Below are 21,091 nucleotides of genomic sequence, written 5' to 3' on the forward strand. Positions count from 1 at the left end.
GCGTCACATGCCAGTACCTCCTTCGCAAAATTCGCATCAGTTTTCATCCTTCCTCGGGTTTCCAGGGTCATGTGAAAGGGGCGTGGAGTGTTAATCTTGCTTTCTCTGGTCCGGACCCTCCCCGGTTTAGCTCACTCATCGGCGGTGTGTATGGGGAGAGCGATCGCTCTCTGTGGTCGCTCGGGGAGGATAGTGTCATTCCTTTCCGCGGTACCTTGTTTATCCGGCTGCACACCCCAACCCGCGGCAGAGCGGAGGATGAGCGACCAGGGGAAGAGCTCGGTTTCCACTCTTGCCGGTGCCCCAGCCCCGGGATCGGATACTTACAAAGGCTGGCTTTTTAAATGGACTAACTATTTGAAAGGGTATCAACGCCGATGGTTCGTCCTCAGCAATGGCCTTCTGTCGTATTACAGGTAAACATGCTGACACTAGCTGCTGTGTAGCTAGCTAATTACAGTGTCATTGTCTGTCAAATTAAACGTTAACCATGTCAGCATCAGCATGGGTTATAATATTAAAATACATTTTTATAAGCCGCAATTGCAGGCTAGCTAGCTAGCTACTAGTACTATATACACTTTGATTGTATTTTATTGCAAGTGTCAAACAAACAATCATTACGATGACAGCTAACTAGGTATCTAGCCAGTGTGGTACGGAGATACTTATGACAACTTCTTGACTTCAGACAAGCCACATCATGTGTTAATTTCAGTGGGCACTATTCTCACAGATAACTAATATATAACATGATTTCAAGCCCTTTAAAAACTTAGCTAACAAAGGAATGATAGCTATCACTCTTTAAAAACTATACATATATATATATCTATAACTATCTACATTAGCTAGAATGTTCAAATCATTGTAGTTACTGTAACGTTACACAGACAGGCTGACATAATGCGAGTGGCTCTGGTACGACCTAGCTGTCACTGACTGAGCTAGCTGGAAGTTGCTAGCTCAGCGAGCTAACCAGATTTTGTATAGATCTAGGTAGACTTGTCAAGTAATTGTTGATGTTAACGAGATGGAACTCAAAGTCTAATAGGAAGAAATGTTAATGTATTCAGTTTATACCTTTTTATAGCGTTGGGCTATCATATGAAATAATGATTTGTCCAGCTAGCTAGCTTGCTAAGGTTAGCACAAATATAGCTAGCTAACTAGTCTCTGTCATCAGTTATTTACTGCCACCCATGTTATTTTGTTAGCTACATAAAACACACACCCCAAATTATTGCATTTCAAATTTCCCTCCCACTGAATGTTTTCCCTGGGAGTAAAAACAACATTCACTTGTAGAAGACAAGCATCGTCTCTCCACACAGTGCACAGTTGCCACCTGTGTTATACTAAAACACCTGTGGCTCGGGTGCTTCTGAATGGGAGTCAAGTTTCCTCTGGGCAGCCTTCTGAACAGGAGGAGTCAATGGAGAAGGAGGGTGGGTCACATGTAACAACTGTTGTTCACCCAACCCAGTTTTACTGTGGTTAATGAATTGGTTTATAACAGAAAGTAGGTCTATTCCTCTGAGATCCTGCGAATTAGGTCCGTCCAGAAACATGCGTGTTGGCTGTAGAGAGGGAGTGTAATTGGCTCCTAAAACCAGTTTAGGCTTTTTAAACCACTCCGATGATGGGGTTCATGACAGCAGGTGTTTGTAAAGAGCAGAGACAGCTAATGTATTTGAACCACTATAAACGTGTCACATCAACCTACAATTACTTAATCTAAATATTTTGTTTTGACTTCACTGGAGGAAACAAGTAGCGTACCTCTCTCATCAGAACAAAATGTAGGCTAACTATCTAGTAGTAGGTCTACTCAATCAAATGTATTTATACTGTCTGAAGGAGTGGGACCTGGTGGACTTTACTTAACACATGTTATACTGTGCTATAGAATAAGATGCTTACGACCACACCTTCACACAGCCCTGTTGTCCTTTAGCCATTGAGTAAAGGGTTAGTGGAGACTGAAACAGGGGAGCCAATGTCCAACTCTTGTTTGTGCTGATGGTGAAAGGAAATAACTCTGTCCCCTCAGTCTTCCCTCTATTAATAGTCATTTTGACTCTGCAAAGGCCGTCATTGTAAAATAAGAATTTGTTCTTCACCGACTTGCTTAGTTAAATGAAGGTTAAATCAAATCAAATCAAATCAAATGTTGGAACGTGACTGCTGTCTGATGTGAAGGTGACTGCTGTCTGATGTGAAGGTGACTGCTGTCTGATGTGAAGGTGACTGCTGTCTGGTGTGAAGGTAGCCTGTTGACATCTGAGCACAGAGGCAGTGGAGCGCACAGGTTCCCCAAAAAGCAAACCTGAGTAATGCCCCTCGTCTCCTCTCTGCCTGGCAGAGCTCTCTGTGTGCGTCTGGCTGGAGGCTTTGTTGTTGTCCGCCTGCGTACAGAAGCTGCCTGTCTGTCACTGTCTGAATTTGAAACTGATTCTAAATGAAACCAGTAGCGCCTAACATGTCAATGATGTGTCTTCTCCATGTCTGGAGGTGTTCTACTGTACCTTTGATGTCTCCCTCTGATGTACCACCATGATTGTAAAACATTGTTGGCTCAGCAGGACTGAGGTGGAGGCATTGCATCACTATGTCTTTGTCTTCACAACACTGTTCTTCACTTCCTACATCCCATCTCCCGTTTTCTCATTAATATAGAGGCAAAGAGGGGAAGTGTTGTTCTGTGTCAGTCAGCGCTCCAGTATCTTACAGCTGTACCACCTTGTTTTAGAGCATTATGTGTGTTACAGCTCTCTGTGGCTAAAGTCAGGTTGTACCGTTAACACATCCATCGTTGCATTAATGGACACTTCATCTGCTCTGAGCAGCAGTCAGTTCCTTTTGTCTTGTTTGTGTTTTGAAAGGTGTGAGACATGCATATTATGTAGGGCTATATTATGACTGTAGTATCACTACGTAGCATCGATTCCCTGCCAGTTGCATTGATTACCTGCCAGCTGCATCGATTACCTGCCAGTTGTAGATGGATGCCAGAATAGCTTACTGTACGTCACATGCATCGATCAGTTGTTGTAGCCTGTTTTCTTTAGTTGCCCTTTTCAAAAGCAGGGCCAATTGTTTATGCCTGAAGGGGTGAGCCACTACCTACTTGACCCATGCCACTTGCTTATTTGATCCCAATGATGTTCAAAGGATCTCAGTTTCCCAGTCGAGTTGTGCTGATATGGAGAAGTCAGGGCTTGATATGTAAAGTTGTTAGTGGCAGTCAAAGGCCAGTGGTGGACATGGACTATAATCTCTGGGCTGCAGCTGATCTGACACACAGCATTTAAGCCACTTAACATTTTATGGCGGTTTATAGAGCTGTAATGTTTCACTTCCTCCATTGACTCGTCTTTGGTCTGGCGCAGCATCTCTGCTCAGACTGCAAATACTGTATTCTCTGCATCGCTCATTGTAATCAAACTGTTACTGAACATTTGCATTTTAGTTACACTGTTTATACATACAGGATATTTATTTATATAATCGATTCTTGACATAGCTCACTATCTACTGCTGTACATATCATTCTTAGTATATCTTGTGTAAATTCATCCTGTGTATATACATATAGATTGCATTTGGATTACTGTTACAGTGCTACAGTATTTGAGATGTTAATCGGATTTGTTCCGACATTTTTATATATACAGCACCAGTCAAAAGTTTGGACACACCTGCTCATTCAAGGGTTTTTCTATATTTTTACTATTTTCTACATTGTATGAAATAACACTATGAAATAACACATGGAATCATGTAGTAAACAAAAACAAATCTAAATATATTTGAGATTCTTCAAAGTAGCCTTGATGACAGCTTTGCACACTCTTGGCATTCTCTCAACCAGCTTCATGAGGAATGCTTTTCCAACAGTCTTGAAGGAGTTCCTACATATGCTGAGCACTTGTTGGCTGCTTTTTCTTCACTCTGCGGTCCAACTCATCCTAAACCATCTCAATTGGGTTGAGGTCGGGTGATTGTGGAGGCCCGGTCATCTGATGCAGTAGTCCATCACTCTCCTCCTTGGTCAAATAGTCCTAACATAGCCTGGAGGTGTGTTTTGGGTCAAAGCAACCCCACACCATCACACCTCCTCCATGCTTCACGGTGGGAACCACACATGCCGGAGATCCTCCTTTCACCTACTTTTGCGTCTCACAAAGACATGGCGGTTGGAACCAAAAATCTCAAATTTGGACTCATCAGACCGAAGTATAGATTTCCACCGGTCTAATCAATCAATCCAAACAATCAATCAAATGTATTTATCAGCTGATGTCACAAAGTGCTGTACAGAAACCCAGCCTAAAACCCCAAACAGCAAGCGATGCAGGTGTAGAAGCACGGTGGCTAGGAAAAACTCCAGAGAAAGGCCAGAACCTAGGAAGAAACCTAGAGAGGAACCAGGCTATGAGGGGTGGCCAGTCCTCTTCTGGCTGTGCCGGGTGGAGATTATAACAGAACATGTCCAAGATGTTCAAATGTTCATAGATGACCAGCAGGGTCAAATAATAATAATCACAGTAGTTGTAGTGGGTGCAACAGGTCAGCACCTCAGGAGTAAATGTCAGTTGGCTTTTCATAGCCGATCATTCAGAGTTTCTCTACCGCTCCTGTTGTCTCTAGAGATTTGAAAACAGCAGGTCTCTGACAGGTAGCACGTCCGGTGAACAGGTCATGGTTCCATAGCCGCAGGCAGAACAGGTGAAACTGGAGCAGCAGCACGGCCAGGTGGACCGGGTACAGCAAGGAGTCATCAGGCCAGGTAGTCCTGAGGCATGGTCCTAGGGCTCAGGTCCCACGAGAGAGAGAAAAAAAGAGAGCACACTTAAATTCACACAGGACACCAGATAAGACAGGAGAAATACTCCAGATATAACAGACTGACCCTAGCCCCCCGACACATAAACTGCTGCAGCATAAATACTGGAGGCTGAGACAGGAGGGGTCAGGAGACAATGTGGCCCTGTCCGACTATACCCCCGGACAGAACCAAACAGGCAGGATATGTTCATTGCTCGTGTTTCTTGGCCCAAGCAAGTCTCTTCTTATTATTGGTGTCCTTTAGTAGTGGTTTCTTTTCAGCAATTTGGCCATGAAGGCCTGATTCACGCATTCTCCTCTGATCAGTTGATGTTGAGATGTGTCTTACTTGAAATCTGTGAAGCATTTATTTGGGCTGCAATCTGATTCCTGTGGCGGTCCTCATGAGAGTCAGTTTCATCATAGTGCTTGATGGTTTGTGGGGCTGGAGTTGAAGAAACTTCCAAAGTTCTCAATGTTCAGGATTGACTGACCTTCATGTTTTAAAGTAATGATGGACTGTCGTTTCTCTTTGCTTATTTCAGCTGTTTTTGTTTTCGTATTAAGAAGGAAAGAAATTCCACAAATTAACTTAACAAGGCACACCGGTTAATTGAAATGCATTCCAGGTGACTACCTCATGAAGCTGGTTGAGGGAATGTCAAGAGTGTGCAAAGCTGTCATCAAGGCAGGAATCTCAAATATACCCTTTTTTGGTTACCTCATGATTCCATACGTGTTATTTCATAGTTTTGATGTCTTCACTATTATTCCACAATGCGATGAGCAGCTGTGTCCCAACTCTTAACTGGTACTGTATATTTACCTGTTTGACATTTTACCGCGTTCTTAGGAGCTAATTTATTTATATTTTTTATTTTTTTCACCTTTAACCAGGTAGGCTAGTTGAGAACAAGTTCTCATTTACAACTGCGACCTGGCCAAGATAAAGCAAAGCAGTGCGACACAAACAACAACACAGAGTTACACATGGAATAAACAAACGTACAGTCAATAACACAATAGAAAAAGTATATATATATATATATATATATATATATAATATATATATATTTATATATATATATATATATATATATATATATATATATATATATATATATATATATATATATATTAGTGTGTGCGAATGAGGTAGGATAAGGGGGTGAGGCAATAAATAGGTCATAGTGGCGAAATTATTACAGCATGGCAAATTAAACACGGGGGTGATAGATGTGCAGAAGATGAGTGTGCAAGTAGCGATACTGGGGTGCAAAGGAGCAAAATAAATAACAATATGGTGATGAGGTAGTTGGATGGGCTAATTACAGATTGGTTATGTACAGGTGCAGTGATTTGTGAGCTGTTCTGACAGCTGGTGCTTAAAACTAGTGAGAGAGGTATGAGTCTCCAGACTTCCAGTCATTGGCAGCAGAGAACTGGAAGGAAAGGCGGCCGAAGGATGGCTTTGGGGGTAACCAGTGAAAATATACCTGCTGGAGCGCGTGCTGCGGCTGGGTGCTGCTATGGTGACCAGTGAGCTGAGATAAGGCGGGGCTTTACCTAGCAAAGACTTATAGATGAGAGCCAGTGGGTTTGGCAACGGATATGAAACGAGGGCCAGCCAACAAGAGCATACAGATCGCAGTGGTGGGTAGTATATGGGGCTTTGGTGACAAAACGGATGGCACTGTGATAGACTGCATCCAATTTGCTGAGTAGAGTGTTGGAGGCTATTTTGTAAATGACATCGCCGAATTCGAGGATCGGTAGGATAGTCAGTTTTACGAGGGTATGTTTGGCAGCATGAGTGAAGGATGCTTTGTTGTGATCTGATTCTAGATTTAATTTTGGATTGGAGATGCTTAATTTGAGTCTGGAAGGAGAGTTTACCATCTAACCAGACACCTAGGTATTTATAGTTGTCCACATATTCTAAGTCAGAACCGTCCAGAGTAGTGATGCTGGACGGGTGGGTAGGTGTGGGCAGCGATCGGTTGAAGATCATGCATTTAGTTTTGCTTGCATTTAAGAGCAGTTGGTGGCCATGGAAGTAGAGTTGTATGGCATTGATGCTTGTCTGGAGGTTAGTTAACAGTTTCCAAAGAAGGGCCAGAAGTATACAGAATGGTGTCGTCTGCGTAGAGGTGGATCAGAGAATCACAAGCAGCAAGAGCAACATCATTGATGTATACAGAGAAAAGAGTCGGCCCGAGGATTGAACCCTGTGGCACCCCCATAAAGACTGCCAGAGGTCCGAACAACAGGCCCTCCGATTTTACACACTGAACTCTGTCAGAGAAGTAGTTGGTGAACCAGGCTAGGCAGTCATTTGAGAAACCAAGGCTGTTAAGTCTGCCGATAAGAATATGGTGATTGACAGAGTAGAAAGCCTTGGCCAGGTCGATGAATACAGCTGCACAGTATTGTCTCTTACCGATGGTGGTTATGATATTGTTTAGGACCTTGAGCGTGGCTGAGGTGCACCCATGACCAGCTCGGAAACCAGATTGCATAGCGGAGAAGGTACGGTGGGGTTCGAAATGGTCGGTGATGTGTTTGTTGACTTGGCTTTCGAAGACTTTAGAAAGGCAGGGTAGGATAGATATAGGTCTGTAGCAGTTTGGGTTTAGAGTGTCTCCCCCTTTGAAGAGGGGGGTGACCGCGGCAGCTTTCCAATCTTTGGGGATCTCAGACGACACAAAAGAGATGTTGAAAAAGCTAGTAATAGGGGTTGCAACAATTTTGGCAGATAATTTTAGGAAGAAAGGGTCCAGATCGTCTAGCCCTGCTGACCTTGTAGAGGTCCAGATTTTGCAGCTCTTTCAGAACATCAGCTATCTGGATTTGGGTGAAGGAGAAATTGGGAGGCTTGGGCAAGTTGTGGTGCAGGGTTGTTGGTCGGGGTAGCCAGGTGGAAAGCATGGCCAGCCATAGAAAAATGCTTATTGAAATTCTTAATTATCATGGATTTATCGGTGGTGACAGTGTTTCCTAGCCTCAGTGCAGTGGGCAGCTGGAAGAGGTGCTCTTATTCTCCATGGACTTTACAGTGTCCCAGAACCTTTGTGAGTTTGTGTTACAGGATGCAAATTTCTGTTTGAAAAAGCTAGCCTTTGCTTTCCTAACTGCCTGTGTATATTGGTTCCTAACTTCCCTGAAAAGTTGCATTTCGCAGGGGCTATTCGATGCTAATGCAGTACGCCACAGGATGTTTTTGTGCTAGTCAACGGCAGTCCGGTCTAATAACACGAGCATTTTGCTGCACCAGCTATAACATCTGCTAAACTATGTACGTGACCAATCAACTTTGATTTGTTTTTCTGCCTCTCTTTTACTCCATGTCAGCCACCTCCCCTACCAACCTTTGTCTGTTTACTGTTTTCCCATCACCAGTCAGGTACTGAGGTGAACACCCACCATTATCTCACTTCAATGTGTGACAAGGCCTTTCCCCTCCTCACGTCTTTCATTTTGTATTGCTTCATTGACTCTTTCTTCTGGCTTTAACTCTCATCACAGCTTTACTTACCTCTGAGAGGAAATCTGACAGTGCTTTAGTAAAGATTACAAAGCATTAACGTCTGGAGCCCTATGCAAGCCCTGCTATCACTGCCTCACACACTCTCAGCCTGGCGGCCCCATGCACATCTCAGCTTGGCTCTGAGATGGAAGTATTCATCCAGTTTTCAAATCAAATCAAATCAAATTTTATTTGGCACATACACATGGTTAGCAGATGTTAATGCGAGTGTAGCGAAATGCTTGTGCTTCTTGTTCCGACAATGCAGTAATAACGAGCAAGTAATCTAACTAACAATTCCAAAAAAAACTACTGTCATACACAGTGTAAGGGGATAAAGAATATGTACATAAGGATATATGAATGAGTGATGGTACAGAGCAGCATAGGCAAGATACAGTAGATGATATCGAGTACAGTATATACATATGAGATAAGTATGTAAACCAAGTGGCACAGTTAAAGTGGCTAGTGATACATGTATTACATAAGGATGCAGTCGATGATATAGAGTACAGTATCAACGTATGCATATGAGATGAACAATGTAGGGTAAGTAACATTATATAAGGTAGCATTGTTTAAAGTGGCTAGTGATATATTTACATCATTTCCCATCGATTCCCATGATTAAAGTGGCTGGAGTAGAGTCAGTGTCATTGACAGTGTGTTGGCAGTAGCCACTCAATGTTAGTGGTGGCTGTTTAACAGTCTGATGGCCTTGAGATAGAAGCTGTTTTTCAGTCTCTCGGTCCCAGCTTTGATGCACCTGTACTGACCTCGCCTTCTGGATGGCAGCGGGGTGAACAGGCAGTGGCTCGGGTGGTTGATGTCCTTGATGATCTTTATGGCCTTCCTGTAGCATCGGGTGGTGTAGGTGTCCTGGAGGGCAGGTAGTTTGCCCCCGGTGATGCGTTGTGCAGACCTCACTACCCTCTGGAGAGCCTTACGGTTGAGGGCGGTGCAGTTGCCATACCAGGCGGTGATACAGCCCGCCAGGATGCTCTCGATTGTGCATCTGTAGAAGTTTGTGAGTGCTTTTGGTGACAAGCCGAATTTCTTCAGCCTCCTGAGGTTGAAGAGGCGCTGCTGCGCCTTCCTCACGATGCGGTCTGTGTGAGTGGACCAATTCAGTTTGTCTGTGATGTGTATGCCGAGGAACTTAAAACTTGCTACCCTCTCCACTACTGTTCCATCGATGTGGATGGGGGTGTTCCCTCTGCTGTTTCCTGAAGTCCACAATCATCTCCTTAGTTTTGTTGACGTTGAGTGTGAGGTTATTTTCCTGACACCACACTCCGAGGGCCCTCACCTCCTCCCTGTAGGCCGTCTCGTCGTTGTTGGTAATCAAGCCTACCACTGTTGTGTCGTCCGCAAACTTGATGATTGAGTTGGAGGCGTGCATGGCCACGCAGTCGTGGGTGAACAGGGAGTACAGGAGAGGGCTCAGAACGCACCCTTGTGGGGCCCCAGTGTTGAGGATCAGCGGGGGGAGGAGATGTTGTTGCCTACCCTCACCACCTGGGGGCGGCCCGTCAGGAAGTCCAGTACCCAGTTGCACAGGGCGGGGTCGAGACCCAGGGTCTCGAGCTTGATGACGAGCTTGGAGGGTACTATGGTGTTGAATGCCGAGCTGTAGTCGATGAACAGCATTCTCACATAGGTATTCCTCTTGTCCAGATGGGTTAGGGCAGTGTGCAGTGTGGTTGAGATTGCATCGTCTGTGGACCTATTTGGGCGGTAAGCAAATTGGAGTGGGTCAAGGGTGTCAGGTAGGGTGGAGGTGATATGGTCCTTGACTAGTCTCTCAAAGCACTTCATGATGACGGATGTGAGTGCTACGGGGCGGTAGTCGTTTAGCTTTTAACTGGATAGTTACATGGCTAGGTGGGGGTTCTGCATCATTTTCATCTCAGTTAGGTTTTTGGTCCTGCTGGCACACTGTGTCCTTGCCTGAAGGGAGGAAAGAAGAGTTATGAGACTATACAAGAGCCAGCTGGAGGGGCAGGGACAGTCCTGCTCAGCACTGAGCTCAGAGCCTTCCTCGGACGTAGGCTCGCTCTGGCCTGGAGATGTTGGAGAGGAGGGAAGATGTGGTCTAATCAAATTAATGGGCTCCGTGGGCTCAGTGCCACGTGTGTGCGAGAGACAATACTGAATAGAAACACTTAACATCCTCAGCTTTAATCTTTCAGCAGGTCATGTCATACTGTACGTGCCGCAGTATCTCTGTCTTGGTTTGCTTGTCTCATGTTTTCATTACTCTCTCCCTCCTTAGGAGAAAAACACCAAGGGACATGTAGTGCCGATCTCTTCTTGTATCCTGTTGTGTTCCCTTCTTACCATGCTGTATATTTGTCCTTGTCTTTCTTCCTGTATGTCTCTCTGTTTACCTGTTTGTCTCTGTGTGTCCTGCCTGTCTGCTCATGCCTGTGCCAGCTAGTCTCTCTAGTGTGTTGAGACGCTGTTCTGTTTCATTACACGCCCTCAGATCGGTGGATCTGTGTTTTGTGTGGTTGTGTGGTGCTCAGGGGAACGACAGGTAAAAGCCCCTTAATACTTTACCAGCACAACACACAGGACCCGCTGGCCCTCACACTCCCTCTTTCTGATTCATATCTCTCTTTCCCCCTCTTTCTGTCCCACCGTCCATATCTCTCTCTCTCTTTCCCTCTCTCTCTCTGTCCCACCGTCCATATCTCTCTCTCTCTGTCCCACCGTCCATATCTCTCTCTCTCTGTCCCACCGTCCATATCTCTCTCTCTCTGTCCCACCGTCCATATCTCTCTCTCTCTGTCCCACCGTCCATATCTCTCTCTCTCTGTCCCACCGTCCATATCTCTCTCTCTGTCCCACCGTCTCTCTCCCACCGTCCATATATCTCTCTCTCTCTCTCCCACCGTCCATATCTCTCTCCCACCGTCCATATCTCTCTCTCTCTCCCACCGTCCATATCTCTCTCTCTCTCCCACCGTCCATATCTCTCTCTCTCTCCCACCGTCCATATCTCTCTCTCCACCGTCCATCTCTCTCTCTCCCACCGTCCATATCTCTCTCTCCCACCGTCCATATCTCTCTCTCTCTCGCTCTGTCCCACCGTCCATATCTCTCTCTCGCTCTGTCCCACCGTCCATATCTCTCTCTCTCTCTCTCTCTCTGTCCCACCGTCCATATCTCTCTCTCTCTGTCCCACCGTCCATATCTCTCTCTCAACGTCCATATCTCTCTCTCTCTCTCTCTCTGTCCCACCGTCCATATATCTCTCTCTCTCTCTGTCCCACCGTCCATATCTCTCTCTCTCTCTCTGTCCCACCGTCCATATCTCTCTCTCTCTCTCTCTCTGTCCCACCGTCCATATCTCTCTCTCTCTCTGTCCCACCGTCCATATCTCTCTCTCTCTCTCTCTGTCCCACCGTCCATATCTCTCTCTCTCTCTCTCTCTGTCCCACCGTCCATATCTCTCTCTCTCTCTCTCTGTCCCACCGTCCATATCTCTCTCTCTCTCTCTCTCTGTCCCACCGTCCATATCTCTCTGTCCCACCGTCCATATCTCTCTCTGTCCCACCGTCCATATCTCTCTGTCCCACTGTCCATATCTCTCTCTGTCCCACCGTCCATATCTCTCTCTCTCTCTCTGTCCCACCGTCCATATCTCTCTCTCTCTCTCTCTGTCCCACCGTCCATATCTCTCTCTTTGTCCCACCGTCCATATCTCTCTCTCTCTCTCTGTCCCACCGTCCATATCTCTCTCTCTCTCTCTCTCTCTCTGTCCCACCGTCCATATCTCTCTCTCTCTCTCTCTCTCTCTGTCCCACCGTCCATATCTCTCTCTCTCTCTCTGTCCCTGTCCCACCGTCCATATTTCTCTCTCTCTGTCCCACCGTCCATATCTCTCTCTCTCTCTCTCTCTCTCTCTGTCCCACCGTCCATATCTCTCTCTCTCTCTCTCTCTCTCTCTGTCCCACCGTCCATATCGCTCTCTCTCTCTCTCTCTCTCTGTCCCACCGTCCATATCTCTCTCTCTCTCTCTCTCTGTCCCACTGTCCATATCTCTCTCTCTCTCTCTCTCTCTCTCTCTCTGTCCCACCGTCCATATCTCTCTCTCTCTCTCTCTCTCTGTCCCACCGTCCATATCTCTCTCTCTCTCTCTCTCTCTCTGTCCCACCGTCCATCTCTCTCTCTGTCCCACCGTCCATCTCTCTCTCTCTCTCTCTCTCTGTCCCACCGTCCATCTCTCTCTCTGTCCCACCGTCCATCTCTCTCTCTCTCTCTCTCTGTCCCACCGTCCATCTCTCTCTCTCTCTCTCTCTGTCCCACCGTCCATCTCTCTCTCTCTCTCTCTCTGTCCCACCGTCCATATCTCTCTCTCTCTCTCTCTCTGTCCCACCGTCCATATCTCTCTCTCTCTCTGTCCCACCGTCCATATCTCTCTCTCTCTCTGTCCCACCGTCCATATCTCTCTCTCTCTCTGTCCCACCGTCCATATCTCTCTCTCTCTCTGTCCCACCGTCCATATCTCTCTCTCTCTCTCTGTCCCACCGTCCATATCTCTCTCTCTCTCTCTGTCCCACCGTCCATATCTCTCTCTCTCTCTCTGTCCCACCGTCCATATCTCTCTCTCTCTCTCTGTCCCACCGTCCATATCTCTCTCTCTCTCTCTGTCCCACCGTCCATATCTCTCTCTCTCTCTCTGTCCCACCGTCCATCTCTCTCTCTCTCTCTCTGTCCCACCGTCCATATCTCTCTCTCTCTCTCTGTCCCACCGTCCATATCTCTCTCTCTCTCTCTGTCCCACCGTCCATATCTCTCTCTCTCTTTCTCTCTGTCCCACCGTCCATATGTCTCTCTCTCTGTCCCACCGTCCATATCTCTCTCTCTCTCTCTCTCTCTGTCCCACCGTCCATATCTCTCTCTCTGTCCCACCGTCCATATCTCTCTCTCTCTCTCTCTGTCCCACCGTCCATATCTCTCTCTCTCTCTCTCTCTCTGTCCCACCGTCCATATCTCTCTCTCTCTCTCTCTGTCCCACCGTCCATATCTCTCTCTCTCTCTCTCTCTGTCCCACCGTCCATATCTCTCTGTCCCACCGTCCATATCTCTCTGTCCCACCGTCCATATCTCTCTCTGTCCCACCGTCCATATCTCTCTCTCTCTCTCTGTCCCACCGTCCATATCTCTCTGTCCCACTGTCCATATCTCTCTCTGTCCCACCGTCCATATCTCTCTCTCTCTCTCTCTCTCTGTCCCACCGTCCATATCTCTCTCTCTCTCTCTCTGTCCCACCGTCCATATCTCTCTCTTTGTCCCACCGTCCATATCTCTCTCTCTCTCTCTCTCTGTCCCACCGTCCATATCTCTCTCTCTCTCTCTCTCTCTCTCTCTCTGTCCCACCGTCCATATCTCTCTCTCTCTCTCTCTGTCCCACCGTCCATATCTCTCTCTCTCTCTCTCTCTGTCCCACCGTCCATATTTCTCTCTCTCTGTCCCACCGTCCATATCTCTCTCTCTCTCTCTCTCCTCTCTGTCCGTCCATATCTCTCTCTCTCTCTCTCTGTCCCACCGTCCATATCGCTCTCTCTCTCTCTCTCTCTCTGTCCCACCGTCCATATCTCTCTCTCTCTCTCTCTCTCTCTGTCCCACTGTCCATATCTCTCTCTCTCTCTCTCTCTCTCTCTCTGTCCCACCGTCCATATCTCTCTCTCTCTCTCTCTCTCTGTCCCACCGTCCATATCTCTCTCTCTCTCTCTCTCCTCTCTCTCTCTCTCTCTGTCCCACCGTCCATCTCTCTCTCTCTGTCCCACCGTCCATCTCTCTCTCTCTCTCTCTCTGTCCCACCGTCCATCTCTCTCTCTCTGTCCCACCGTCCATCTCTCTCTCTCTCTCTCTCTCTCTGTCCCACCGTCCATCTCTCTCTCTCTGTCCCACCGTCCATCTCTCTCTCTCTCTCTCTCTCTCTCTGTCCCACCGTCCATCTCTCTCTCTCTCTCTCTCTGTCCCACCGTCCATCTCTCTCTCTCTCTCTCTCTCTGTCCCACCGTCCATATCTCTCTCTCTCTCTCTCTCTGTCCCACCGTCCATATCTCTCTCTCTCTCTGTCCCACCGTCCATATCTCTCTCTCTCTCTGTCCCACCGTCCATATCTCTCTCTCTCTCTGTCCCACCGTCCATATCTCTCTCTCTCTCTGTCCCACCGTCCATATCTCTCTCTCTCTCTGTCCCACCGTCCATATCTCTCTCTCTCTCTCTGTCCCACCGTCCATATCTCTCTCTCTCTCTCTGTCCCACCGTCCATATCTCTCTCTCTCTCTCTGTCCCACCGTCCATATCTCTCTCTCTCTCTGTCCCACCGTCCATATCTCTCTCTCTCTCTCTCTGTCCCACCGTCCATATCTCTCTCTCTCTCTCTGTCCCACCGTCCATATCTCTCTCTCTCTCTGTCCCACCGTCCATATCTCTCTCTCTCTCTCTGTCCCACCGTCCATATCTCTCTCTCTGTCTCTGTCCCACCGTCCATATCTCTCTCTCTCTCTGTCCCACCGTCCATATCTCTCTCTCTCTCTGTCCCACCGTCCATATCTCTCTCTCTCTCTGTCCCACCGTCCATATCTCTCTCTCTCTCTCTGTCCCACCGTCCATATCTCTCTCTCTGTCCCACCGTCCATATCTCTCTCTCTCTCTGTCCACCGTCCATATCTCTCTCTCTTTCTCTCTGTCCCACCGTCCATATGTCTCTCTCTTTCTCTCTGTCCCACCGTCCATATCTCTCTCTCTCTCTCTCTCTGTCCCACCGTCCATATCTCTCTCTCTCTCTCTCTGTCCCACCGTCCATATCTCTCTCTCTCTCTCTCTGTCCCACCGTCCATATCTCTCTCTCTCTCTCTCTCTGTCCCACCGTCCATATCTCTCTCTCTCTCTCTCTCTCTCTCTGTCCCACCGTCCATATCTCTCTCTCTCTCTCTCTCTGTCCCACCGTCCATATCTCTCTCTCTCTCTCTCTCTCTCTCTGTCCCACCGTCCATATATCTCTCTCTCTCTCTCTCTGTCCCACCGTCCATATCTCTCTCTCTCTCTCTCTCTCTCTGTCCCACCGTCCATATCTCTCTCTCTCTCTCTCTGTCCCACCGTCCATCTCTCTCTCTCTCTCTCTCTCTGTCCCACTGTCCATATCTCTCTTTCTCTCTCTCTCTCTGTCCCACCGTCCATATCTCTCTCTCTCTCTCTGTCCCACCGTCCATCTCTCTCTCTCTCTGTCCCACCGTCCATATCTCTCTCTGTCCCACCGTCCATCTCTCTCTCTCTCTCTCTCTCTCTGTCTCTGTCCCACCGTCCATATCTCTCTTTCTCTCTGTCCCACCGTCCATATCTCTCTTTCTCTCTGTCCCACCGTCCATATCTCTCTCTCTCTCTCTCTGTCCCACCGTCCATATCTCTCTCTCTCTCTCTCTGTCCCACCGTCCATATCTCTCTCTCTCTCTCTCTCTGTCCCACCGTCCATATCTCTCTCTCTCTCTCTCTCTGTCCCACTGTCCATATATCTCTCTCTCTCTGTCCCACTGTCCATATCTCTCTCTCTCTCTGTCCCACCGTCCATATCTCTCTCTCTCCTCCTCTGTCCCACCGTCCATATCTCTCTCTCTCTCTCTCTCTCTGTCCCACCGTCCATATCTCTCTCTCTCTCTCTCTCTCTCTCTCTCTCTCTCTCTCTCTCTCTCTCTCTGTCCCACCGTCCATATCTCTCTCTCTCTCTCTCTCTGTCCCACCGTCCATCTCTCTCTCTCCTCTCTCTCTCTCTCTGTCCCACCGTCCATATCTCTCTCTCTCTCTCTCTGTCCCACCGTCCATATCTCTCTCTCTCTCTCTCTCTCTGTCCCACCGTCCATCTCTCTCTCTCTCCCACTGTCCATCTCTCTCTCTCTCTCTCTCTCTCTCTGTCCCACTGTCCATATCTCTTTCTCTCTCTCTCTCTGTCCCACCGTCCATATCTCTCTCTCTCTCTCTGTCCCACCGTCCATATCTCTCTCTCTCTCTCTCTCTGTCCCACCGTCCATATCTCTCTCTCTCTCTGTCCCACCGTCCATATCTCTCTCTCTCTCTGTCCCACCGTCCATATCTCTCTCTCTCTCTGTCCCACCGTCCATATCTCTCTCTCTCTCTCTCTCTCTGTCTCTGTCCCACCGTCCATATCTCTCTTTCTCTCTGTCCCACCGTCCATATCTCTCTCTCTCTCTCTCTGTCCCACCGTCCATATCTCTCTCTCTCTCTCTGTCTCCCACCGTCCATATCTCTCTCTCTCTCTCTCTCTGTCCCACCGTCCATATCTCTCTCTCTCTCTCTGTCCCACCGTCCATATCTCTCTCTCTCTCTCTCTGTCCCACCGTCCATATCTCTCTCTCTCTCTCTCCTGTCCCACCGTCCATATCTCTCTCTCTCTCTCCCACCGTCCATATCTCTCTCTCTCTGTCCCACCGTCCATATATCTCTCTCTCTCTCTCTCTCTCTCTGTCCCACCGTCCATATCTCTCTCTCTCTCTCTGTCCCACCGTCCATATCTCTCTCTCTCTCTCTCTGTCCCACCGTCCATATCTCTCTCTCTCTCTGTCCCACCGTCCATATCTCTCTCTCACTCTCTCTCTGTCCCACCGTCCATATCTCTCTCTCTCTCTCTCTCTGTCCCACCGTCCATATCTCTCTCTCACTCTCTCTCTGTCCCACCGTCCATATCTCTCTCTCTCTCTCTCTCTGTCCCACCGTCCATATCTCTCTCTCTCTCTCTCTCTGTCCCACCGTCCATATCTCTCTCTCTCTCTCTCTCTGTCCCACCGTCCATATCTCTCTCTCTCTCTGCCCCACCTTCTATATCTTTCTCTCTTTCTGCCCCGCCGTCCTTATCTCTCTCAGCTTCTGCTGTGCCTTGGCTCTGTAATCCCTTTGCCGTTGCATGGTTTTGCCTCCTCACAGAGCAGAGGGATCAGAATGGATCTCATCTTTCTCATCAGCACACTTACAGTGGTGTGACCCAGTTAGAGCTAGAGCTCTGGGAAGGCAGCGCACGCTGGAAGCTGGGCTGTTGAGGAACCCTTCTCTCCCTGTTGCTTTGCATGACCATGTCCCTATCTGGTCTAAGATGTAGCCAGGGAAAAGTTGACCACAAATTGCTTGTTTAAGATCAGCTTTATCTTTAATCTCGGCACCCAGAATGAAATCTTGCAAGCAGGCTGGCCAGCTACTCATGTCTTGGCTAAACAGTCAAGAGAGACTAGCCTCCCACTCCTCTTTATATTCTGGTTAGAACCGGTTTGCGCTGTTCTGTGAATGTAGTACACAGCGTTGTACGAGATCTTCAGTTTCTTGGCAATTTCTCGCATGGAATAGCCTTCATTTCTCAGAACAAGAATAGACTGACGAGTTTCAGAAGTTTGTTTCTGTCCATTTTGAGCCTGTAATCGAACCCACAAATGCTGATGCTCCAGATACTCAACTAGTCTAAAGAAGGACAGTTTTATTGCTTCTTTAATCAGCACAACAGGTTTCAGCTGTGCTAACATAATTGCAAAAGGGTTTTCTAATGATCAATTAGCCTTTTAAAATGATTCAGCAAAGCACCCCCACAACATGATGCTGGCACCCCCGTGCTTCACGGTTGGGATGGTGTTCTTCGGCTTGCAAGCATCCCCCTTTTTCCTCCAAGCATAACGATGGTCATTATGGCCAAACAGTTCTTCTATTTTTGGACTTGATTGGACTACAGGAAACAGCAAAGGAGTACCCCCATCCACATCAACGGGACAGCAGTGGAGAAGGTGGAAAGTTTTAAGTTCCTTTGTGTTCATATCACCGACAGACTGCAATGGTCCACGCACACAGACAGTGTGGTGAAGAAGGCGCAACAGCGCCTCTTCAACCTCAGGAAGCTGAAAAAATGTGTCTTGTCACCGAAAACCCTCACTAACATTTACAGGTGCACAATTGAGAGCATCCTGTTGGGCTATATCACTGCCTGGTACGGCAACTGCACCGCCCACAACCGCAAGGCTCTCCAGAGGGTGGTGCGGTTTGCACAACGCGTCACCGGGGGCAAACTACCTGCCCTCCAGGACACCTACACCACCCGATGTCACAGGAAGGCAAAAAAGATCATCAAGAACCACCCGAGCCACTGCCGGTTCACCCCGCTTCCATCCAGAAGGCGAGGTCAGTACAGGTGTATCAAAGCTAGGACAGAGAGATAGAAGCTGTTTTTGAGTCAAGGCCATCAGACTATTAAACAGCCACCACTAGCACAGAGAGGCTGCTGCATACCTACAGACTTGATATCATTGGTCACTTTAATAATGCCACTTTAAGAATGTTTACATATCTTGCATTAACTCGTATGCATATAATGTATACTGCATCCTTCACTATCTACTGCATCTTAGCCACTGTCACTGCTCATCCATATACACTGCTCAAAAAAATAAAGGGAACACTTAAACAACATAATGTAACTCCAAGTCAATCACACTTCTATGAAATCAAACTGTCCACTTTGGAAGCAACACTGATTGACAATAAATTTCACATGCTGTTGTACAAATGGAATAGACGATAGGTGGAAATTATAGGCAATTAGCAAGACACCCCCAATAAAGGAGTGGTTCTGCACGTGAGGACCACAGACCACTTCTCAGTTCCTATGCTTCCTGGCTGATGTTTTGGTCACTTTTGAATGCTGGCGGTGCTTTCACTCTAGTGGTAGCATGAGACGGAGTCTACAACCCACACAAGTGGCTCAGGTAGAGCAGCTCATCCAGGATGGCACATCAATGCGAGCTGTGGCAAGAAGGTTTGCTGTGTCTGTCAGCGTAGTGTCCAGAGCATGGAGGCGCTACCAGGAGACAGCCCAGTACATCAGGAGACGCGGAGGAGGCCATAGGAGGGCAACAACCCAGCAGCAGGACCGCTACCTCCGCCTTTGTGCAACGAGGAGCAGGGGGAGCACTGCCAGAGCCCTGCAAAATGACCTCCAGCAGGCCACAAATGTGCATGTGTCTGCTCAAACGGTCAGAAACAGACTCCATGAGGGTGGTATGGAGGGCCCGACGTCCACAGGTGGGGATTGTGCTTACAGCCCATCACCGTGCAGGACGTTTGACATTTGCCAGAGAACACCAAGATTGGCAAATTCGCCACTGGTGCCCTGTGCTCTTCACAGATGAAAGCAGGTTCACACTGAGCACATGTGACAGTCTGGCGACACCATGGAGAATGTTCTGCTGCCTGCAACATCCTCCAGCATGACGGTGGTGGGTCAGTCATGGTGTGGGGTAGCATTTCTTTGGGGGGTCGCACAGCCCTCCATGTGCTCGCCAGAGGTAGCCTGACTGCCATTAGGTACTGAGATGAGATCCTCAGACCCCTTGTGAGACCATATGCTGGTGCGGTTGGCCCTGCGTTCTTCCTAATGCAAGACAATGCTAGACCTCATGTGGCTGGAGTGTGTCAGCAGTTCCTGCAAGAGGGAGGCATTGATGCTATGGACTGGCCCGCCTGTTCCCCAGACCTGAATCCAATTGAGCACATCTGGGACATCATGTCTCGCTTCATCCACCAACGCCACGTTGCACCACAGACTGTCCAGGAGTTGGCGGATGCTTTAATCCAGGTCTGGGAGGAGATCCCTCAGGAGACCATCCGCCACCTCATCAGGAGCATGCCCAGGCGTTGTAGGGAGGTCATACAGGCATGTGGAGGCCGCACACACTACTGAGCCTCATTTTGACTTGTTTTAAGGACATTACATCAAAGATGGATCAGCCTGTAGTGTGGTTTTCCACTTTAATTTTGAGTGTGACTCCAAATACAGACCTCCATGGGTTGATAAATTTGATTTCCATTGATCATTTTTGTGATTTTGTTGTCAGCACATTCAACTATGTAAAGAAAAAAGTATTTAATAAGAATATTTCATTCATTCAGATCTAGGATGTGTTATTTTAGTGTTCCCTTTATTTTTTTGAGCAGTGTATTTTATACTTAAATATTCTTATCCCATTCCTTTACTAGATTGTGTGTATTAGGTTTAGTTGTGGAATTTGTTAGATATTACCTGTTAGATACTGCTGCACTGTCAGATCTAGAAGCACAAGCATTTCGCTACACTCGCAATAACATCTGCTAACCATGTGTATGTAACCAATACAATTAGATTTGATTTGACACACACCGTGGGACATTATTGACACACACACCGTGGGACATTATTGACACACACACCGTGGGCTGTATTACCTCCTCAGAAGCTGGTTGAGTTTAGCTGTTCTCACCATTACAGGAGGTCAGCGATCCGACACAGCTCCAGGGCACTGCAACTGTTACTAAGTAACTTATGTCTGGGCCTTGGACAACTGTGTACAAACAGATATCCTACACACACACTGCCCGTCCCAGCCCCTTATCCTGTATAATGTCTGTTGTTCTTTGAGCCTGTTCACATTAAACTGCTCCTTGTTGAGTTGCTGAGGATAAAGCCTGTGAGTTGTGACTGAGCTCCTGCTCTGTCTTCAGAGGGGAGTTAGACTGACACCCTGGTCCTACCACACAGCCTAGCCAATACTAATTAGACTGAAGTGTCCCAATGTACCTACATGACAAAACTATTTGTTTGAGTAATAACTGTATTGCTCTTCTCCTGCATCAAGGATTTGAAGGATTTCATTCACCTGTGTCTGTTCTCTGATGATAGTCCAGCGTCTA

The 21,091-nt window shown here is 47.6% G+C and overlaps 1 protein-coding gene across 1 annotated transcript in view; it reads left to right on the forward strand.

The window, feature by feature from the left end:
• The first annotated feature begins 86 nt into the window (after positions 1-86).
• Positions 87-21,091, forward strand: part of LOC112262845 (oxysterol-binding protein 2) — an 84,699-nt gene continuing 63,694 nt past the window's right edge. The window contains exon 1 of the mRNA XM_042331538.1: positions 87-416. Coding sequence (XP_042187472.1) covers positions 151-416 — 266 coding nt within the window. The 5' untranslated portion in view covers positions 87-150. The remainder of the gene's footprint in view (positions 417-21,091) is intronic.

The sequence above is a fragment of the Oncorhynchus tshawytscha genome, linkage group LG12 (genome assembly GCF_018296145.1).
Source record: "Oncorhynchus tshawytscha isolate Ot180627B linkage group LG12, Otsh_v2.0, whole genome shotgun sequence".
Lineage (NCBI taxonomy): Eukaryota > Metazoa > Chordata > Actinopteri > Salmoniformes > Salmonidae > Oncorhynchus > Oncorhynchus tshawytscha.